The sequence below is a fragment of the Leptonychotes weddellii genome, chromosome 12, assembly GCF_054177405.1.
Source record: "Leptonychotes weddellii isolate Sample4059 chromosome 12, ASM5417740v2, whole genome shotgun sequence".
Lineage (NCBI taxonomy): Eukaryota > Metazoa > Chordata > Mammalia > Carnivora > Phocidae > Leptonychotes > Leptonychotes weddellii.
In genome coordinates, this window is record NC_138380.1 from 77306282 (window position 1) to 77327901 (window position 21620).

General features: G+C 43.0%; 1 protein-coding gene across 3 annotated transcripts in view; it reads right to left on the bottom strand.

Annotated features, from left to right (window-relative positions):
* Positions 1-21620, bottom strand: part of SLC26A5 (solute carrier family 26 member 5) — a 34957-nt gene that overhangs the window by 11180 nt on the left and 2157 nt on the right. For 2 of the 3 annotated variants that reach the window (XM_081800661.1, XM_081800663.1), the window contains exons 2-13: positions 21271-21410; positions 15980-16090; positions 14683-14849; positions 13947-14111; positions 11621-11773; positions 10060-10142; positions 5263-5410; positions 3931-4044; positions 3036-3113; positions 2252-2347; positions 1934-2040; positions 775-844 (exon numbers count right to left, since the gene is read on the bottom strand). In XM_081800661.1, the coding sequence (XP_081656787.1) occupies positions 775-844; positions 1934-2040; positions 2252-2347; positions 3036-3113; positions 3931-4044; positions 5263-5410; positions 10060-10142; positions 11621-11773; positions 13947-14111; positions 14683-14849; positions 15980-16090; positions 21271-21410 (1432 nt within the window). The remainder of the gene's footprint in view (positions 1-774; positions 845-1933; positions 2041-2251; positions 2348-3035; positions 3114-3930; positions 4045-5262; positions 5411-10059; positions 10143-11620; positions 11774-13946; positions 14112-14682; positions 14850-15979; positions 16091-21270; positions 21411-21620) is intronic. The other variant, XM_081800662.1, reaches the window with a different exon arrangement.

Consider the following 21620-nt stretch of genomic DNA (forward strand, 5'->3'; position numbering starts at 1 on the left):
TCACAGCGCTTACCAGAGCACATACCCTCCCCAGTGTCTATTACCCAGTCACCCCCTCCCTCCCACCCCACCCCCCACTCCAGCAACCCTCAGTTTGTTTCCTGCGATTAAGAATTCCTCATATTAGTGAGGTCATATGATACATAAGACGAAGCTAATTTTAAAAGGTTTTGTACACATGGTCCCAGATGCCCCCTCAGGATATTCAAAATCAAGGGAATTTGAAGGCATAAAATCATGCACGTATAAACCATCCTCTCAGTTTCAGTATTTGGTAAATATATACTTTAATTCCAGGAATATCTATTTATCCCTATTGAAGAAAGAGGAAAAATAAATATTAGGAGGTTGAGTGATTAATGTAGAGTATAAACTCTAAAACTGAATCCAGACAGTTAATTCCAGTTCAGGCTTTTCATTCTGACTGCAACACCTCCCTCCTTTTCAGCCCCACTTTTTGTCCTGTGTAAAAAATTTAGTCAGCCTATCCCATGATATGCTTACAACCATTTATTATTTATTTATTTTTAAAAGATTTTATTTGATAGAGACACAGCAAGAGAGGGAACACAAGCAGGGGGAGGGGGAGAGGGAGAAAGCTTCCCGCCGAGCAGGGAGCCTGATGCGGGGCTCGATCCCAGGACCCTGGGACTATGATCTGAGCCGAAGGCAGACATTTAATGACTGAGCCACCCAGGCACCCCTATTTTTTTATTTTTTAAAAGATTTTATTTATTTGGCTTACCACCATTTAAAATGAGAAAAAAGTCCTACCTCTTCATATGCGTCTGTATCAATATACACATCTGTGTCGGGAAGCTGCCCAAGGACTTTGTAGCTGGGACTAAAAACAGAGGGACAGGGTGTTAAAATACCATTGTTTTGAGGCCCAGTATGTGATTTAAACAGGAGGTTTTGCGTGTTTACATGTCACGTATGGACTTGCTAGTGAACTCAGGAATACGTGATCCTTATATGGAACATTTGCAGAGGGCTTCACATGGATCACCTTCCCAGGGCCATTCCTGGCACGTGCCCACACCCTGTCCCAAACATACACGACACACACATCCACACACTCTTCATGCATGCACACATGCACACACACACACACACCTCTCTCACACACATGCACACCACACAATCTAGTCAGGACAAAAGACTCAGGCATTTAAAAATAGGGGCAAAGTGAATGTTGCGGAGTTCAAGCCATGCCAAGGAATGTGTAACTCAAATTCTCATCCACTCAATAGAACTGTCTTCCTACTCTTATTCAAAAGCAGGGGAGGAGATTTTCTTTTGGTTTCTAATAAGAGGCTCTGACTCCTGGGGGTGGTAGTCAGCTGAAGGTGTGGGAAGAAAACAAAAAAAATCTCATTAGCATAGAAGTTTTCTTAAGTTTGGTTTGAATAGATTTTAAACATTATTTTTGGAGAGACCGCCTCTTTTTATAGGACAGTCTGGCTCAAACTGAATCCTGTAATGACAGATGCTAGTGCTTGAGCACCTCATATTACCTTATTATATCCTACACACGAGGCTTCTTTATGCTGTTGTGTGGATGAGAAATTGAGGCCTAGTGGAGTGAGTTGTTCAATGTCAGAGGGATCAGCAAAGCCAGAATACGGCTCAAGCTCTTTGATTTGACATTCCATGGACTTGCTACGATGCCCTGGTGCCTCCTAGCAGGCATGCACCAGTGCTTTGTGAATCAGAATATATGATATGAACGTTAGCTGCTTTTCTGGGTGGACTCCCTCAACAAGCTTTCAGAGAATACACACTATATGCCCGGCGTTGGACTCTGGGAATATCGCCTTCCCAGTCAAGATGCTCACAATCTAGTGGTGTCTGTCGACAAATACAATGTATTTAAAGTCAACACTGCAACTTCAGGCAGGACAATCACACCCATCCCAATCTGTACACTCACCTCTGTGTTCTGTAAATCACAGTTAGCAGAGCGATGATCACAGCTGTAATCAAACCATAGTCCAGTCCCAGGAACAGGGAGGAAACGAAAGTGGTAAGCCAGATGGTCTACAAGAAAGACAGAAAGCTTTATGTAGAATCATGCTAGAAATTTCCTAAGAGATTTCCACACACATACACACACACGGTACCTAACCTTGCCTGACTAGATACTACATATAACAAACGACGGCACTAACTTATCTTTCTCACATTTTTACCAGCACTCATCCATGTGTCGCAATGACATATTAACCTAACAATCATCTTTGTTACTTACCAGTTCTATTTTGCTTGTTCTCCAGAAAAAGGGGAGATCCGAGAACTGCATAAACATTCCTTTCAGGTTGACGATCACAATGGCCGACAGCACAGCCTGAAACAGAGCACATCACGCATGCGTCTCCTCTTGTGGACAGAGAGCCCCCTTTGCTGGCTCCTCACTGTCCTCCTGCTGCGCTCCCCACGTCCTCTCCCCACTCACTTCCCACGCAGCCGTGTTGGTACATGTGGAGCCATAAACACCTGGATTTTCAGGACTCGGTTAGCTAAAATGGGCCTTGGAAAACCAGGCTTATATCCTAGCAGCAAACCTGCATGGTGGTCAAGAGGTTCAGAATTAAACTTGGTACTCAAGGAATTATTTCACCCATGGTCTTCCTACACTATGATTTTCCCTCCTCTATACTGTCCCTGATCTCTGCTACATTAAATAGATGGGCAAACATATGTCTTCGGAGTGAAGGCCATCTCAGATTTTTAATGGAAGTACAAGGTCATAGAAGATCAAAGAGAGAAGGGACCTTGGAGATTAATCAGTCCAAACCCCCACTTTGCAGATAAGGAAACAGAGACCCAGAGATGTTGAGATGGCTTTCCCAAGGTCCCAGATTGTGGGGCAGGACTGTAGATTGTGGAGTGGGATCTTGGTCCCAGCCTTGGCCCTTTCCTATACCGCTCTGATAGCGTTACAGTAAAAACCCATGAGATGGCCACAAAAACATAAACAAAAGAGCAAAATCTCTACACATGGAAGCACCTCACACCAAGTCCAAACTACACACCTGGGGTAATGCTTCAAAGAGGAATCCGGTGGCTAATATGACCAGCAGAATCATTAGCGAGGCCAAACAACCTGCAAGCTGAATGAGAGACGACACAGAGAAGGGGCTTTTAGAAGACACGAGTAAGAGGCGGAGCAGAGGGTGATCTTAGTCTTTTGTTAATTACTGCGGAAAGGTCAAGAAAATAGGGATTCAAACAAGTCATCAATACCATTACATAAACCTATAACTCCTTCCCATTCCCCTTTCTGAAGTTTTGGTTTCTCTTATAGCTTTTAAATAGAGGCTGAAATGATTAAAAACTCTGACCGAAATGCCCTTGTCAGGGGTGAGGGAAAGGAGATAATGACCCAAGACCCACAAGGGCCAGCAGAGTCAAATGAGACTCTGTTGTCCAATGCAGTAGCCCTAGCCACGTGCAGCTATTAAATTTTTAAAATTAAAATTAAATACAACTAAAAATTCAGGTCTTGGTTGCATTTCCCACATTTCAAGTGCTCAAGGGCCACATGTGTCTAATGATTGTCGTACTGGATGATGCAAAATAGTGAACATTTCCAACACTGCAGAAAGTTCTACTGGATGGTGCTGGCATCCTGACCATCCATACCCAGCCTTAGGCTTTCATGGCAACATCCTATGTCTGAACTCTGAGGTTTACTGGTAGCAGGGAGTGTTGTGTAATTTTCTATTTAACTGGAGAATATACCTCTTTCCTATAGATTCAGTTCCTGTGAATCGCTTCAACCATTCATGCCTTTCTCTGATTCACTACACATCTCCCTGGAGCATCAATCTTCAGACAGAGCAGCTTTGTTTGGGTTCAGAATAGAATCAGGGGATTAAAATTTACTACCCCAAATCACTGGTCCTCAGAGGCCAGTTGTATACACACCTGTGTCTTCCCTCCAGTTCCCTCCTGAACAAGGCTTCGAGACAAGGAGCATGAAATGGAGAAAGTCTGGAAGAGTGAGCCAATGGAATTGCACAGTCCCAGGGCAATGAGCTCCTTTTCCATGTGGACACAAAGCACACGAGAAGTCAGTCATTCTTCAGGAAATAAGGCACGATGGCCCATTTAAGATACATTTTCAGCAGGACAGGCTGTCTCTTCATTCTCTTTCCAGATACAAGAGTTTGTTTAGCATGAGTTTAAAATAGGGATTCTTGAATAAGATGGGAGAAAAACACTTAGAGCTTTTGTTCTCTCAGAGATAAAAGCTGCACTCACTACCTAGTCCCCACTTTCCCAAACCCACTCTTTTACACAAATTTTTTTTTTTTAAAGAAAACTGCAGCAAAAAGGGACAAAATATTTATGTTATGAGTAAGTTATTGGTGTATAGAACTGTTGGCATCTTCTAAATGCCTGGACTGTTGCTCTTCAGTGAGTGCATGCCAGTGTCCTCCTGGGACCAGTGAGTGAGTGAGTCCTGCTCTCAGGGCTACTTCCGGTCTTCCTGGTTGGATCACTGTCTTGTGGGAATGTGGAGCATTTAATCTTCTCTTAGAAATACACAGTGTTTTAAAGTAGACATTGTCATGCCAAAATTATGACTCATTATATTCAGATTAAATAACTTATCTATAGATAGGTTATAAAAGGAGGTGGCGAGGCACCTAGGGGGGCTCAGTCAGTTATGCAGCTGACTCCTGATTTTGGCTCAGGTCATCTTGATCTCCGGGTTGTGATATTGAGCCCCACGTTGGGCTCCATGCTGGGCGTGGAGGCTGCTTAAGAGTCTCTCTCTCCCTCTCCTTTTGCCCCTCCCCCCATCCTTCTCAAAAAATTTTTAAAAAGTGGTGGCAAAGAATATAATGTGGAGTTTGAGTGATGAATCACATGTGCAAGTTTAATGAGCAAAGAAAAGTCTTCACAGAAATGGTTCTAGAAAAACATTTCCTTCTCAGGCTGTGAGCCTAAAAAATAGGGATAACATCTGTTGGAGTAGAGCAAACTGAAAGCCTCACATCCAAGGTTACCTCTTCCTAGCAGGAACCCCACCCATGACATGAGGTAGAACTGTATCTCAGTGCTCTGATGATCTAATGCACATAAATAATGAAAAAATTGCAGTGTTGAATAAATACATGTTTCCAGTACCCCCAATATCAAAATAGAAGTTTTTCTAACGAGACAGAGAAATCTAAATCATTTGCCTTCCATAGCACAGCAGGATGATTATACCGTAATGAAATATCTGCAGGGAATGAATGGTTTTTTTACCTGATTACCATCAACCTGGTAGCCATGTTTATTTGCCAAGGTCTTGGCCATTGAGATGGTCACTGAAAATCCAACAATGGCTATGGCGATGGCATCCACGTACACAAGGTGGAAGAGGCTGGTGTCCGGGTTGGCTGGAGGCAGCAGCCTGAAAAGTCAAGCTGACTTTAACCCAAGTGTTGTGGCCACTGGGAAAAAACATGCAACTAGACAGGGGCATTTCAGAAGAGCATCACCTGCAAATGAGGTGATCAATGCTTGGATACTTATTTGCTCTGGTTTGGCAAAAAGGAATGAATACCTTCTTTGACACAGAGAGGTTCTTTTTAGGGCCCAACCCTAGAGTGCTGGCTTTCTACCCAAATGGGTTATCAGCAGATATCAGATGCCATTTTATTTAGAAAAGGAGTAACCTCATACCTCATGACACCCTGTATGGCATGTGTAAGTAAGACACAGAACAGGAAGAAGAGAGGGTCAGCAAAGTGCTCAGATGGCACAAGACATTTGAACCAAAGTCTGAGGGCAAGGAGGGTGTTAACAAGGGCTGTCTTAGAGGAGAACTACTGTCCAGACTACTCCCCTTTGTTATTTCAAGTAAGGTCTCTGCTTCCCAGGATCCCTTTAGGTGAGTTTCTAACATGGGGAAGGAGCAACAGAAAATTATACTCTTTGGGTCTTCCCTGGTAGCCCTGGGAATCTGAAGGGACCAATGGGGAACCCAGTTTTTGTGGTTCATTCTTATAGTTTGGAACCCTTGTCCTAAAGGAACAGAATAGGGATTCCCTAGAATGGGACGGGGTAAGGGGCACTAGAGGTTTTCAAAGGCACCTGATTCAATTCAAGGCATTGGGCTAAATAATAACAACAATCAATTTACATACCATATTATTCTTTTTTACAATAACAACCATTTATTAGGTGCTTCCTCTGTGCCAGGTTCTGTGCTTATTTATCTCTGACAGCCCTGGGAGCTGGGCACCACTATATTCCCCAGTTTACAGATGAGGAAAATGAGGGATAGTGAGACTAAGCAACTTGTCCAAGGTCCGATGGCTCATGTACAAATGGCCACCAGTACAACAAAAACCATGAAGAACCTGCCTCCCTGTGCCTATTTCTCTGACTGTGTCATATCACAGTGACAAAGGGGATGTTTCAAGTTCAGGGGTAAGGGAAAGAGAAGGGGAGAAGGAAAAAAAAATCCGAACATTAAGCCTACATTTCGTGCCATATGCTTGCCATACATCATCTCATCTGTCCTCACAGCAATCCTCTTAGCTAGGTGCTATTATTATCTTAATTTATAGGTGAAAAAACATATCCTTGAAGATGTTACGTTATTTGCCCAAGATGGAGCAAGGAGTCAAGCCCAAGAGGTCTGCCTGCAAAACTGACTGTCTTTCCCTTGCACTTTGCTGCAGAAGCATTAGCCAGGAGGGAAGCCCGAGCAACAGATTTGGGAGTGCAGAAGAATAGGAGAAAAGAATGTATTTTGGAATGAGTTAAGGAAAGTAGACCAAGAAACAGGATATACTGCCATGACTGGGACCTTTAAGAGTCAACACACGGTCCTGTGTGTGTATTTGTGTGTGTGGATAGATAAGTGCGGTAGTTTGCATTCAAATATGGCCGCCAACAGTTCCTCCCATCCTTGTCTGGGCTGCTCCTCCCGTGTAGCGGGGGGGATCTGTGTCTCCTCCGGTGAATCTGGGCTGGTCTTGTGATTTGCTTTAGCCAACTGAATGCGGGGCGGGTGATGCTGGATGAGCCCTTTTGGCAGCCCGGCACTTCCTGCTTTTCTGTCTTGTTTCCCTGAGCCACCACATAAAAGGGTCTGGCTATCCTGCTGGAGTCACCCTGCGGGAGAAGATGCTTGCCAGCCCTCCTCCTTCCAGCCCTCCACCTGACAGATCGGACAGGGGAGTGAAGCTCACCAGGCACACCTTCAGACATCGGCAGCTGCCTGAGAGACCCCAAGTGACAGCAGGAGACCACCCAGCTCCCTACCTAGATTGTGAATTGTGAGCAAACAAACTGATTATGTTTTAAGACATTGTTTTGGAGCTGTTATTCAGCAGCAAGACTCATAGATAAATAGTATGATTATATATAGATAGGTAGTTTTATTTAAGCATTATTAAAGCATTATTTCTTTCCTGCTTGGTTTGGGGCAGAGTTCCAGAAAGGGTAGTCAAGTTATAGAAAGGTAAAACTTTTTTTAAAAAATTTTTTTATTGTTATGTTAATCACCATACATTACATCATTAGTTTTTGATGTAGTGTTCCATGATTCATTGTTTGTGAAAAAAAATTTTTTTTTAAAGTATGACTCTCATACATGGAGGAAAAGCAACATATTTGGGTACAATGCAATAGGGAAAGGGAGGTATTGGGTAGAAACTGTGGTGAATTGTATGTGAATTTTTAAAAAGGAGAAATCTAAGCATAAGAATTCACATTTAATCAAATTATTTGTGATTATTGACTAGAACTGTCTATTGGATCTAGTCAAAGACGAAGGCTTAGCACATGACTAATTGTTAGAGACCCACGTGTGAGGTAACGGAAACGGCTAACAACTGAGCATCGGAAGACTGTATTCTGGGTCCAGGCTGGGACTCACTGGTGAGCCACTAAACCTCATCCACATCTCTCCAATGTCGCCTTCTCTGATAGCCTACCTAACACAGCAACCCCAGCCCCTCCCTATCCCTTACCTGGCCTCCCTCTTCTTCACAGCACTTCTCACTGTTCATTCTCCCCGGTCCCTTCCCCCCACTGGAGAACATAAGCTTCGTGAGGGCACTTTTGTGCTTGCATGGCTGCTTTTGTTTTTAACTGCTGTGTCCCTGGCACATAACAGGCACTCAATAAACATATGCTTAAATAAATGAACTTCCTTATCGTGTCGAATGGGGAGAGCATATATGTCAATAGTGTGATTGCGAGCACCAACGGAGATGGTGGGTATAAAAGTATTTTATAAATTATAAGTCCAAATAGAAAAGCAAGTGTTACTACCGGGTTATTCCTTAACATGGAATCATAAGTAACATGTTCATGATGGCAATCCATTGCTTCCGCCTTCAACACCTGCCCTGGGGTGGGGGGTGGACGCTGGCTTCAAGAGCAACTCCTGCCCCTGTCCTTCCCCGGGAGATTCTTAGATGGGACCAGAGACAAGGCCTGATGCAGTATGCCAGGTTCATCAATGCCCAACATCTGGGCAAACATCTGATTCTGCTCATCTGGAAAGAGAGAAGAGGATGGCAAGAGGAAGAGACAGTACAAGAGACAGAAAGACAGAGACACACAGAGAGATGCAGAGACGGCCAGAGCATGTCGGAGAGGAACAGAATGAGCTAAGAAGAGAGGCTCACAGTTATTCTAGCTCCTTCAAACACAAGGAGAATAGTAAAAAATTTTAAATGTGGGCACCTGGGTGGCTCAGTTGGTTAAGCGACTGCCTTCGGCTCAGGTCATGATCCTGGAGTCCCTGGATCGAGTCCCTCATCGGGCTCCCTGCTCGGCAGGGAGCCTGCTTCTCCCTCTAACCCTCCCCCCTCTCATGTGCTCTCTCTCTCTCATTCTCTCTGTCTCAAATAAATAAATAAAATCTTTAAAAAAAAATTTTTTTTTAAATGTAGAGTTAGGTAAAAGGGGATTGATGAAGCAAAGAAGAGATGACTCGAAACTAGAAAATCTGTTGAAATAATGAACTGTAGAACTTCCAATTCCCATGTCTTAAATGCTTCCAGGTGCACACATGAGCTCCTGTAGCTTCACAGCTGCCCTGGAGACAGGAGTCGATGATGGTGCTAACCTGACAGGGGTGGAGACTGGGACTTTAAGAGGATAAGTGACTTGCCCGAGGTCACACAGCTAGTAAGTGTCAGGCTAGATTTAGGTTATTTTGGCTCTTAATTCCTATGCCACCCGAAGAGAGATTCTAAAAACCAGCAACAGGAAACAAAAGAAAACACTACATACCACCATTGGTGGGATTGTAAAATGGTGTACTCACTATGGAATATAGTATGGAAGTTCCTCAAAAAGTTAAAAATCGAACTAGCCTATGATCCAGCAATCCCACTTTTGGGTATGTATCCAAAAGAACTGCAGGCAGGGTCCTGAGGACATATTTGCACACCATGTTCATAGCAATAATATTCACAATAGCTAAGAGGTGGAAGCACCCCAAAGTTCCATTGTTGGGTGAATGGACAAACAAAATGTGGTGATATATATGTGTGTGTGTGTGTGTCTCCAGTGAAATTTCATTCAACTTTAAAAAGGAAGCACATTCTGTCACTTGCTACAACACAGATGAATTCTAAGGATATTATGCTGAATGAAATAAGCCAGTCGCAAAAAGACAAATAGAATTCCACTTATATAAGGTACCAAGAGTAGTTAAATTCATACAGAGAAAAAGAGTGGTGGTTGCCAGGGGTTGGGGGAGGGGAGCTAGAGTAGAGAATTCTTGTTTAATGGGTATAGAGTTTCAGATTTGCAAGATGAGAAAGTTCTGGGGATCCGTTTCACAACAATGTGAATATACTTAACATACTGAATTGTACACTTCAAAATGATTAAAATGGTAAATTTTCTGTTATGTGTTTTTTTACAATTTAAAAAAACCTGCTAAAACCCAAAAAAACGCAAAGCCTCAGCTATTTGATATGTAGGGGAAAAAAAAGAGATTTTGATTGTAAGAATACTAAAGCAGGAGTTACAAACAATAATAGATCTATTGATTATTGATGTTACTTAAAATAAAAACGGTTTTCCTACCCCAGAGGAAGTGTCCCGACGACATCCACATTGTAGGATTCTTGCAGGTTAAACCCAGCTGAAATGCCAGTCCCCATCACCACCTAGAACAGACCCAAATCCAAATGTGCCTTCATAGATGAAAATTCAAACGTGAGCTGCAAACGATTTGTTAGCCAAGCCACAATCTAGTCTTTCAACTTCCAGTTTTAAGAAACAGAATTATAGGGGCGCCTGGGTGGCTCAGTTGGTTAAGCAACTGCCTTCGGCTCAGGTCATGATCCTGGAGTCCCGGGATCGAGTCCCACATCGGGCTCCCTGCTCAGCAGGGAGTCTGCTTCTCCTTCTGACCCTCATGATCTCTCTCTCTATCTCATTCTCTCTCTCAAATAAATGAAAAAAAAAAAAAAGAAACAGAATTATAGTTAGCCGCTAGCATTTCTAACTTCTCCTGATGGCTCTTTCCCCACAAAATTGCCTCGTGGCCTGGCGTTCTTTCCTCTTTATTTTGTTCTGTTCCCTGCTGGAGGTGTTTGGCCAGCTGACTGCAAACAGGAAGAGCCCTAAGACCTTCCAGGAGAGGCCTCTGCCCTTCTCACCACGATGGCATGAACAAGGGACGCTGGAGAGGGCACTGTGAGGGTGGTGCATTGACAGTGTGTCATTAGAAAATGTACGTTTGGTCCCCCAGTCTTTCTGCTGACCCCTGTCCGCGTCAGCAGCACTAGCTGTGGTTAGAGGCCTCCACCGGCCCCACAGCGGTCTCCCCGCTCAGCTACACTCGGGGTCACCGAATCTGTGCGTGAGCCTCCCTGGATGGTCAGGGCACAGATTCAGCAGGTGTGTAAAGTACAGCCCTTACTGACGAGCAATGGAAAAAATAACAGAAGGAGAAGCAAGTTTCTTCATCTTGCTATCGAACTTTCTGAGTGGGTCATACCAGGGGAGAAGGAGGGCTGGCCAGGGCAGGGAGCCAGTCCTCACTGTAATGGCGGCTGCAGGAAACCAATCATAAGGTACTGTTGTCAATAAACCGTTGTGGTCATTTAAGAACGTAATAGAATATATAGTAGTTCATTGCATGTGCATTATTTTTACAATAGTTCCTAAGTTGTGAGATGTAAATACGTAGTAAGTTGTAAATATGTATTAACTACTTAATACTCTTAGGTATTTCTTTTGGCTTAGGAGCGCCAGGAACCAAGAAAGTCTGGGAACTTTGTCTCTTGCTCTTTTCAAAATGGAAACAGCTTAATTTTTTCAGGTTATTAAAGTTGTAGGTGTTCATTATAAAACAATTAGTCAATACAAATTTTGAGGAAGAAAAATCTTCCATAATCTCATCACTCAGAGATGATTCATATTACAATTTTTACGGATGGCCTTCACCTCGACTTTGAAAATCATCCCCGTCTACACTCTCATAGATTTCCTTTCTTTTAGCATATTTGTGAAAGTTCCCCTTGACACATTCTACTCTTCTCTTGGCAGAACTGGGAGAAAAAAGGTAGAACTCCCTGTTCCTCCCCTGTCTAAATCCCTCACCAAAATAGCCAGGCATCTGTGGCCAAAGTTGACTTACCGCAAAGAACTCTAAAGGAATGGGTGCAGGTAATTTCTCCTTAAATCTCTCATTAAACTCCTTGCCACCCAACAGCAAACCAAAAACCATCAGCCCGACGCCTAGAGAACACACGTTGAGGTTTCTAACATTCTGCAACACCGCAACTGTACTCTGTAACACAAGGAACACTGGATGTTACATCAAGCAGCGGCCCCTGGATAGACAGACACACTAGGGTGCTAATACACACCAGCCGTCCCATCGCTGCGCATTCCGAGTTAAAAGTTCTCAGACCGAACTCTCTCCCACTAATTAGGAGGCATTTTTACCCCATCATATAACTTTATAGTTTTAATTATTATTATTATTTTTTTTAGAGAGAGCGAGCATGAACGAGTGAGCAGGGGAAGGGGAGAGGGAGAGAGAGAGAATCCCAAGCAGACTCCGCACTGCGTTCAATCTCATGACGCTGAGAGCATGACCTGACCTGAAATTAGGAGTTAGACGTTTAACAGACTGAGCCACACAGGCACCCATGTAGTGGTAATTGTTACCCAACAATCTTATATTACGGTGTTCTTTGATTGGGTAATGGCTCAGTGTAGTATTATCCTATTCAGAAAAGTACCCCTTAAGCTGAGTTCTGAGCATGACGAAAGATTAGGGGTTGATATCAGCAAAATAATGCAAAGGTAAATACACAGAAAAGTTTTTTATGGAGGCGGAAGGGGGAGAAAGAAGTCATAGTTAGCAGATGAAAAAGGGACCAGGTACACTTCGAAGGCAAGAGAGTGCTGAAGTTTGGACAAAGCCCAGGAGAGTTAGAAAAGAAAGTCTCCAGGGCACCTGGGTGGCTCAGCCGGTTAAGCATCTGCCTTCGGCTCAGGTCATGATCTCAGGGTCCTGGGATCGAGCCCCACATCGGGCTCCCTGCTCAGGGGGGAGTTTTTCTCCCTCTGCCCCTCCCCCGTTCGTGTTCTCACACTCGCTCTATCTCTCTCTCTCTCTCCCTCTCGCAAAAATAAATAAATAAAATCTTTAAAAAAGAAAAAGAAAGTCTCCTACTTTTATCCTAAGGTTGCAGCCTCAGCACCCCAAATATGGTCAGTACTCATCTGGCCCCTGGGAGAGTGGGCTACACTGAGCCCAGGCTACACACCTTGCCTGTTGATGCCTAGAGCATACTCAGGTGCTTATCTGTTCTGTTCCTTTGTGACAAGGCACTGAGAGAAATCTCAGTGTAGGAAGCAGGTCATCGGCTACTATGGGAAACGAAAGAATTTAGTTATTTAGGACATGTTCCTACAGTTTGATCCCATTCTAATCCATTGAGGACTCAATTTAAATGTCACTTCCCTATAGTGACTTTCTTAGACCCCTAATTGAAAGGTCTCCCTATTCACCTTTCATAGCCGCCTGTACTTTCCTCCATAGCATGCAATACAGTTTGCAATTAATTATATATTTACGCAATTAATGGTTTACTGTCTTCCCACGGGACTTGGGCTCCAAGAGGCAAGGGCCGTATCTGCTCACTCACTGCTGTGCCCAGCATGTGAAATGCATACAAACACCTGCAAAGGCCATCAGTCCTTCTGTCCAGGACTAGCTTTAGCAGCATCTCAGAACTTTGGATACGAAGAATTTAACTGTCATTTGATTTTAGTTATTTCATAACTTCCTCTTTATCCATGGAATATTAAGAAGTAGGTTTTTTGTTTTCCAAATGTATGGGGGTTTTAAAGCTATATTTAGTTATCGATTGCTAATTATACTGCACTGTGTGAGAAAATACTGAATTTTCAGAATCTGTGATCAGTTTCAACACGATCAGTTCTTACCATTGTTCCCTATGTGCTTGCAAATCATTTACATTTTCTCTGAGTTGGGTGCAAGGGTCGACATAGACTTTATTAGATTTGATGGGTAATCGTGTTGGTTAAATCTTTTATAGATTTACTTATTTTTTTTTTTTTTGCCTGCTTGAGTAAGCAGTTTTAGAGAGAGACGTGTTCTCCCGTGATGCCTTTAAATTATGTTAGTTCCCAAAGAGAACACAATTTGGTCTTAAGGAAAAGCATTCTTTTCAGCCAGTTGGGGTGAAGGGGCAGTCACCAAATAAAGGCCTAATAAAAACTTCCTTGTGAGGTATCACCTATTAATAAAATGGGACTTTAAGGTTTAATTCTCTGTGTAGGGTTCTCAGAAAAGTCTTAGAATAATGAGATCTTTTCCATTTTATTTTAATTCTTGGAAAAGTGAGCCTTGAAGGTGACAGAGATACAGAAGAGAAGAGAGGAAAATAAGAAGGAAAAACCAGTAAGTCGGGAAGTAGCTTACTTACATACACCACTGAAAAGATCCCACTGTACCGCTTTGTTTTCACTCCAAACAGGTATTTCAACATAGAGGTGAAGACGTGCACAGCTGCTGCGGTGGTAAACCCCCGGACCAGGGGCTCTGTGAGATATATGGCCACAAATCCAAACCTACAGACACCTAGGCAAAACTAATTTTTTTTAATGACAAAGAAACAAAGAAGTCACGTGATAGACCAGGAAGTGAAAACCAACAGAAAACATACAAAAGTTCTTTCTGGACCACCTTCTAACACTACAGTCTTGCCTCTGCAGCAGTTAAGTAGCTCCCAAGTGAAACACCTGTTATACAGAAGCAGTGGAAGGTTTGGAGTGGCTTGGAGCCCCCCGCTGCCCCCCGCACCGGCGCTGGGCACACTTACACTTTCCCTGGTCCTCAGAACTGGGGGCATGTTGAGTCAATGTCACCTCCTGTTCCTTCCAAGCAGATAAGAGAGGCCTTCTTTCCACTACTAATCAACCCTGCTTTAAACTCTTCTTGCTTTTGGAATCTCTAAAGGACCCAACTGACGCTTGCTAGCTCCTAATAAATACCAACTTAAGTGAAGTGTGCAGTGGGACTGGTGTTCTGAGTGCTTTGAGCCCCGAGCTCTGGACCTCTGCTGGCTGGACCCTGCCCACCATATAGACCAGCCCCGAAGGCTCAATAGATACTTATTAAATGAACAAATGAGAGCCCGTTTCTCCACCTGTGACTATTACCTGGATGATTCCTGAAAGTAAGGTCACAGACATGGCAACTTTCACCCTCAAGGCATCTCTCGCTTCTGTCCCGTTGGTCGCATTCACTCCTCCTGGAATGACTATATCATCTGGTACTAATCGGACAGCCACACCGCCAATCATCAGGCTAATCACAGCAAATGGACCTGAAATAGTGAAGCATTAATTGAGGCAATCATTTTCTGTGTATCTCCCTGGCTGTTGCCGGTTCTCAAGGAGACCCGGCTGAGGTTGATACAGCGTCACTGACATAAAACTGCACTGCTCTTCAGCCTGGCGCCCCTGGGTTCCGTGTAAGCTGAGTACATACAGATCGTATTCCCAAAAAATGACCACGATGATATCTGCCATCCCATGGACTCTTCTAGAACCTGCCCATTAAGAGGTAGTCTAATTCCACTCTCCTTGAATCTGGGTGGGCTTGTGACATGCTAGTCGCCAAAACAATGCAGCGAAAGTGATGCTGTGAGGCTTCTGAAGCTACGTAACAGAAGCTGATGCCACTGCCATCTCAGATGGAACGCTTGCTTGCGCTGGGTGTGAGCAAGCTCAATGAGGACCCCGTGGAGAGAAGGATGGAGGGAGGGGGAGGGAGAGAGAGAGAGAGTAGCTGCTTCAGCTCCTCCTTTGACTCTCAACTGCATGACAGACCCTGAGGCAGAACTGCCCAAGATGAGCGCTTCCCAAATCCTGACCCACAGGAACTGTGCAAGATAATCAAGTAAATATTTTAAGCTGCTACATTTGGGCATATTTGTCACCCAGCACCGGACATCGGAAACATTGTGTGTGTGTTCGCTGGTGGTAGCCTCATGCATGAACAGCCTTCATGTTATGAAGTCCATGTAAGTCTTATCCTAAATACACTGGGAAAAGTCATGTATAGTTCAGAGCCTCAAATAGGATGAAAATGTGATACATGCATAGTAATTAGGAACATGCAGTAACACTAATAAAATAAAAAAGAAAAAGAAAAACCAGATCCAAGCAAATTGTATTATGAACTAAAGTACTTATTCCCCAGATTTCAACAATTGCTCTTTTTTACATGAGAAAATGTTTTGTTTTTTTTTTCCCGTTATGCCAAGATTATAAGAAAGCTATTCGTTCTGGAAATCTGGGGGGAGTCTATTTTTATAAAGCACCTAGAGGGTATGCAGTAACAAAATTACTACGAAACGGATGTTCTGATAACAAACAGGCTATTTCTTTGGCACACTGCGAAGCTGGGAAATCCAAACAGAACGGCACTAAAATATCAACTCTAAGCTTTTACCTATGGATATGTGTCTGGAGGTTCCAAAAAAACAATACATGATAACAGGGTAAAACGAAGAGTACAGGCCAAACACCGGAGGTACAGCAGCGAGCATTGCAAAGGCTAACCCTGTGGGATTGAAACCGAACAGGAGAACAGAGGGTTATATATACTCATCTCTTAGCGCTTTAGGATGAAGCAGTGAAAGCCACATTAATTTAAGCAGCTGGGTCTTAACCTGCCCACCCTTGCATCCCAATCCTACACCCAGGCTGAGACCCTTTTCCCTGTCATCCCCTCTTTGCCAAGGGGTGGACATTTTTCTGTTTTATTCTTTCCCAACCTAAATAAGGGCAGAAAGTCTTACTTGACTGGTGTAGCTATAATCCGTGTTGATGGCCAAATGCTGGCTGTTTCTGTACCAGGGTGTTTCTGTGGGTCTGTTGGGGATCCCTTTTCAATAAGGAACTCCCAGTTCCCAGTTCTTACACCTCTTCCAAGTTCTCTCTGCGGGCATATGTTCCTCCCTAGGCAGTCTTCTTGGGCAGGTACCTTTCAAATGAGCCAAGCCTCATTACCTTCCAGAGCACCCACTTACCCAATGGGAAAGCTTGGCACCTTTACAAGAAGCTTTGGAAGTGCAGGCCACGCCCACTGGAGGGCTTTCCATTCTGCCTACATGGGCAGTTTACACCCTTTTACCTGTAGATTTTTTTTTCTTGCAAGAATTAGGCAACAATCCCCCCAAAACTCCAGAGGACATGTGTTCAGTGCTCTTGAGTGGTTCTCTTGCAGTCACTCCTACCTTGACTTTAGGTGGAGGGGAAATGTATAGTGCTCACCTCTCTCTAGAAAATTCTCACTCCAAATTTACTATCATATCCCTGGTCCCCAAATATATCCTGTTGAAGTGATGCACTAAAGAGACGGTTTGGTGTCATTCACTCATAGTTTTGCATAGATGGTCTGGCATCCTCTTCAGAATGTGGAGACAATAAACACCCCTTGTTCTCAGCTCAGAGGGCTCAGCCAAATGTCTGGGACAACTACAAAATTCACTTAATGCATTGTCATGTCATGAAGAAAAAAATTTTAGCCAAAGAAGAGCTGGGGAAGCATCCCTATTCCATAATAGTATGGTCATTTTAATGTTGTCTTTTTTTAAAAAACAAATTTCTATTTTTTATTTTTATTTCAAAGGAACGCATGCCTATAGTTTAAAAAGCCAAGCAGTACTAAAAGGCTCTGAAGAAAAGCGGGCTCTCTTCTGCCTTACCTCCAGGTTCTGCTCCCCAGAGGCGCTCACTTCCAACTAGTTTAGCTGTTTTTCTACCATTTATCTCATTTATCTAAATCAACAGTTTTCAACTAAGAGGCTTTTGCTCCCCCCGCCCCCCCCACCCCAGGGACATCTGGCAATGTCAGGAGACATTTTTTGTTATCATGAATGACTGAGGATGGGGGCTGTTCCTGGTATGGTGCAGGGCTGAGAGACCTTGCTCTAAAGAATGTGTTGGCATTATTATTCTCAGTTTATCAGTTTCAGATGTTAACTACTGACTTCCTATTTTTTCAGCTTCCACTTAGTTATATCATAATATGTGATTTTTTTTCCTTTCTAAGAAGTTTTGAGATCTTCTCTTTAACCCTGGTATTCGGATATTTATTATGGTGTGCCTCGTTTTATTTTTTATTTCTTCTGCTGGGTACCTGGTGGTTTCTCGCAGTCTGAAAACTCACGTATTTCAATTCTGAAAATATTCTTTGATAGTCTCTTTTGTTCTGTTTAACCTCTTCTTTCTGGAACTGCCAGTAGATATATGACGGGACACCAGGACCGATCCTCTCGTGTTCTCCTCTTGCCTTTCTTATTGTGCACGTATTCATCTTTTTCTTCTACTTCCAGATTTCCTCTATCATCCAACCCATTTGACTGAATGTTTTATTCCAGCTATCATATTTTTAATTTCTATGAGCTCTTTCTTGTTCTCTGAAGGCTCCTTTTAAAAATCACATCCCAGGACACCTGGGTGGCGCAGTCGATTAAGCACCTGACTCGATTTCGGCTCAGGTCATGATCTCAGGGTCATGAGATGGAGCCCTGCGTGGGGCTCTGTGCTCAGTGTGAGACTGCTTGAGATTCTCCTCTGTGTCTGCCCCTTCCCCTGCTCAAGCTCTCTCTTGAAATAAATAAAATCTTTAAAATCACATCCTGTTCTTATCTCATGGATTCAATATGTTTTCATGACTTGCTGAGAATATTACAGGGCAAATATGTTTTATTTTGCCCTCTCCATTATTTATATGCCCAATGAGGTCCTTCTTTCTTTTTGGTTTGTTTTCTTCCTTGAAGCTTCATGTGCACTGGCCCCCTTTATTTACTGATGAGCTTTACTGTATGGCAACTGGGGGACCAGCCAGCATCTTGGTTGGGGAACCCCCAGTTGTCACTATCGCTTTTTTTCTCTGGGGGTGGGTCATCGTGTGCCTTGGGCTGAAGGTCTCACAGGCTCTTTGGAGCTGCACAGGGCAAAGAAGAGCCTTTGTTAGTGCAGAGGTCAATGTGTAGACTTCATTCCTCCTGACATCTTTCAGTGCTTTCACCTGCCATCCACTGAGTGGTGTTGGTGGGGACCTGGGTGTCCATGTACTTGCTATTTATTATACAGACTTTCAACCAATCCTTTTGCTTCTAGCCATCTGCCTGACTCTTACCTTTGACAATCCTTGGAGCTGCCAATTTCCCAATGTTCTGCAGGGCAGACTCCCAAATACCAGCTTCCTCCACTCTGATAATTCAGTTGTCACTCGTCTATCACTTGCCATTTTTCTTCCTGCTCCATGGTGCCTACTCTCCCATTTTCTTTGTCCTTGCTAGTTTATACCATTTCCCTCTGCTTTACCATCATTTTAGAGGGATTTTAAATTTAGAGAAAGAAGCATGTATTCAATTAAGTTCAGGAATGCATTAATTCAATGCTTAACAAAGTCTTTTTACTAATAATTTACCAACCACAAGAAATTAACTTACTATCTCTTGGATCTCTGTCTTTGCTACATTTTGGTTTTCCTATTTATCTATCTTCATTGACTAGTGATGGGCAGAAAAATACATTTTCCATACAAATTTGATTGTGCGATGACTTACATCCCTTAATGTTCAACCTACTGGATCATTCCTTCTTCCTTCCTGTAACACCACAGGTTCCTGGTTCTCCTTTCCAGATGCTTCTTTTTCAGTCTCTTCTGCTGGTTCCTCCTTCCTTCTTTGGTCTTTAATGTTGGACAAAGCTTGATCCTGGCTCTCTTCTCTTTCACTCCACATTCTTTTCTTGGGTGGCCTTCCATGGCTTATGTATGTCAAAGATCCCCAAACTGACATCTCTAGCCCACAGCTCTCTCTTTAGCCCATATTTTAAATATAAACATGCAATGTCTGTTTGTCTATCTCACAAGCATTTCAAATTTAACATGTTCAAATTTACCCTTCAAATTCCTCCCTCCTGCAGTCTTTATTACATCTGCAATGGGCACCTCCAACCCTCAGATGTTAGAACCAGAAATCTGAGAGTCATTCTTGACCATCTTTCTTCCTCAATGTCCCCACATCCCACTCATCAGCCCAGAAACCTTAAAGTAATTCTTGACATGCCTTTCTTCCCCATTCTCCCCTCAATCAATCCAACAGCCAATCTGGCTGACCATAAAATACAGCATGTATCTTTATAACTCTTTTCATTTTTATCACCACCACCCTAGTTCAAGATGGAAGATGGCTAACAGGTCAAAAATAAATCTGTGGAATGGCATTTTAACCCAATTAGGCACAATCCTGAGGATTTCGCTGAAGTATTAGTTTACACGATTTCACTGCAGTACTTCTGTAGCTTTTTTTGTCCCACTTGATTCAATGTCAGTTTCACTTGTTTCCCATTTCAGATGCTGAGCCTCTGTGGGCTCCCCTCCCTGCCCCCACCCCCATCTTTGAACCTGTCTCCTTCTCTGCCCTTGGGGTGTTGGTGCCAAAATCGATGTGAAAAACCATCCTACACCTGGTACAAGGCTTATGTTTAACAGATTTGGTAAACCAGTCATTTGGAAAATTAAAAATGCAACTAATTGATCATTAGGGGAAGTGGTTTTTTTTTCTTGACAAATTGATCATTTGGTAATTAATTTGGGGAAACTGGAGAAGGGAATAGATTCTTGGCCAATGGACCAAGATAATGGCTGTTCAAGCCATTATCACCTTTTCCCTATACTGAGTCCTATCACCTCTAATTGGTCTCCCCACTTTCATTCTGGTACCCCTCCCACCAACCAAATCCACTTCACCCCAACAGCAGTCCTAATGACCCCTCAGAAAGAAACCCCAAGTGAAAGCATGGTGATGGCTTTCAGTGCACTCAGAGTGGAATCCAAAAAGTGGCCAACAAGGCTCTGCAGATCTATCACTGCCCACCTTGCTGGCCACCGGCCCCTCTTCCCCTACACCCCTAGCAAGCTGCTTTTCTAGTAATTCTTCAAACCAAGTCTTCAAATACTCAATTCTTTCCCTGCTAAGTGTCTTCACACATGCTATTCCTTCTGCCTCAAATGCATTTCCTTTCATTCCTTACCTGCCTCCTGCTCATCCTTCAGGGCTCAACTCAAATCTCTCTTAAAGAAGTTTCTGTGACTTACCTACTTAAGTTAGGTTTCCCTATTATTATCTTCTGGTACCCTGAATTTTCCTTCATTGTGTTTAACATCATTTGTAGTTAAAAATGTATATGTGCTTTTATTTGCTTCATGACTTTCTGCCTAATTGGATTGTTAGATTCATAAGGACAAGGAGAACTGGGCAAATGCTTGATAAACATGTATGAATAGATGAATAAATCAATGAGCATTTTCTTAAATTCTTATATCACACATAAAAATCACAGAAATGTACAGGAATTCAGCATATCCTGGTCCCTTGTAATTAGAATATGGACTTAAAAGTCAAGAACCTTAACAAGGAGAACTCCGACAACACATTCATTGAGTGACTGGCTAACTTAGGAAGACGTAAGGCCATGCCCAGCCAGTTCCTAGAAATATACTGATCTGCGAACTAGTATCATCATATTCTACAACTACTGTCTCTGGGCTTTTTAAGGGTTAAATATTTCTGAAGAATTCCTTTAGACAGGTAAAGGTTACTAGAATATGATAAAGACTATGAATTTACAATCATGATGAAAGTAAACAGAAAAAAGGGCAACAATTGTTTGAAGAGGTGGTGGCAAGGGAAACGACACAAAGAAATAAATATACCTACTAACCTTGAGGAAGCTGAAGCACCCCTGTGCTTATACCTGAGACCAAGTCACCCAACACATACTCTTTGAACTTGTATGCTGGTAACCACTTTGTTATGGGCAGGAACATATAAATGATATTTCGTATCTTCTTAGGAGTACATCTGGGAGGACAAAAACAAAACAAAACAAAACAAAAAAACCCAGAGATAAAATGAGGAATACTTCTAAAGAATTCACACCAAGGCATTTTCCCTTCCCCGTATCCTGGAGCAATAAGGGAAAATTCACATTCTGTGCTAAGGATGACCTTTCCACTCTGCAGAGATCAGAAACAAGAAGATCTGGGCGCCTGGGTGGCTCAGTTGGTTAAG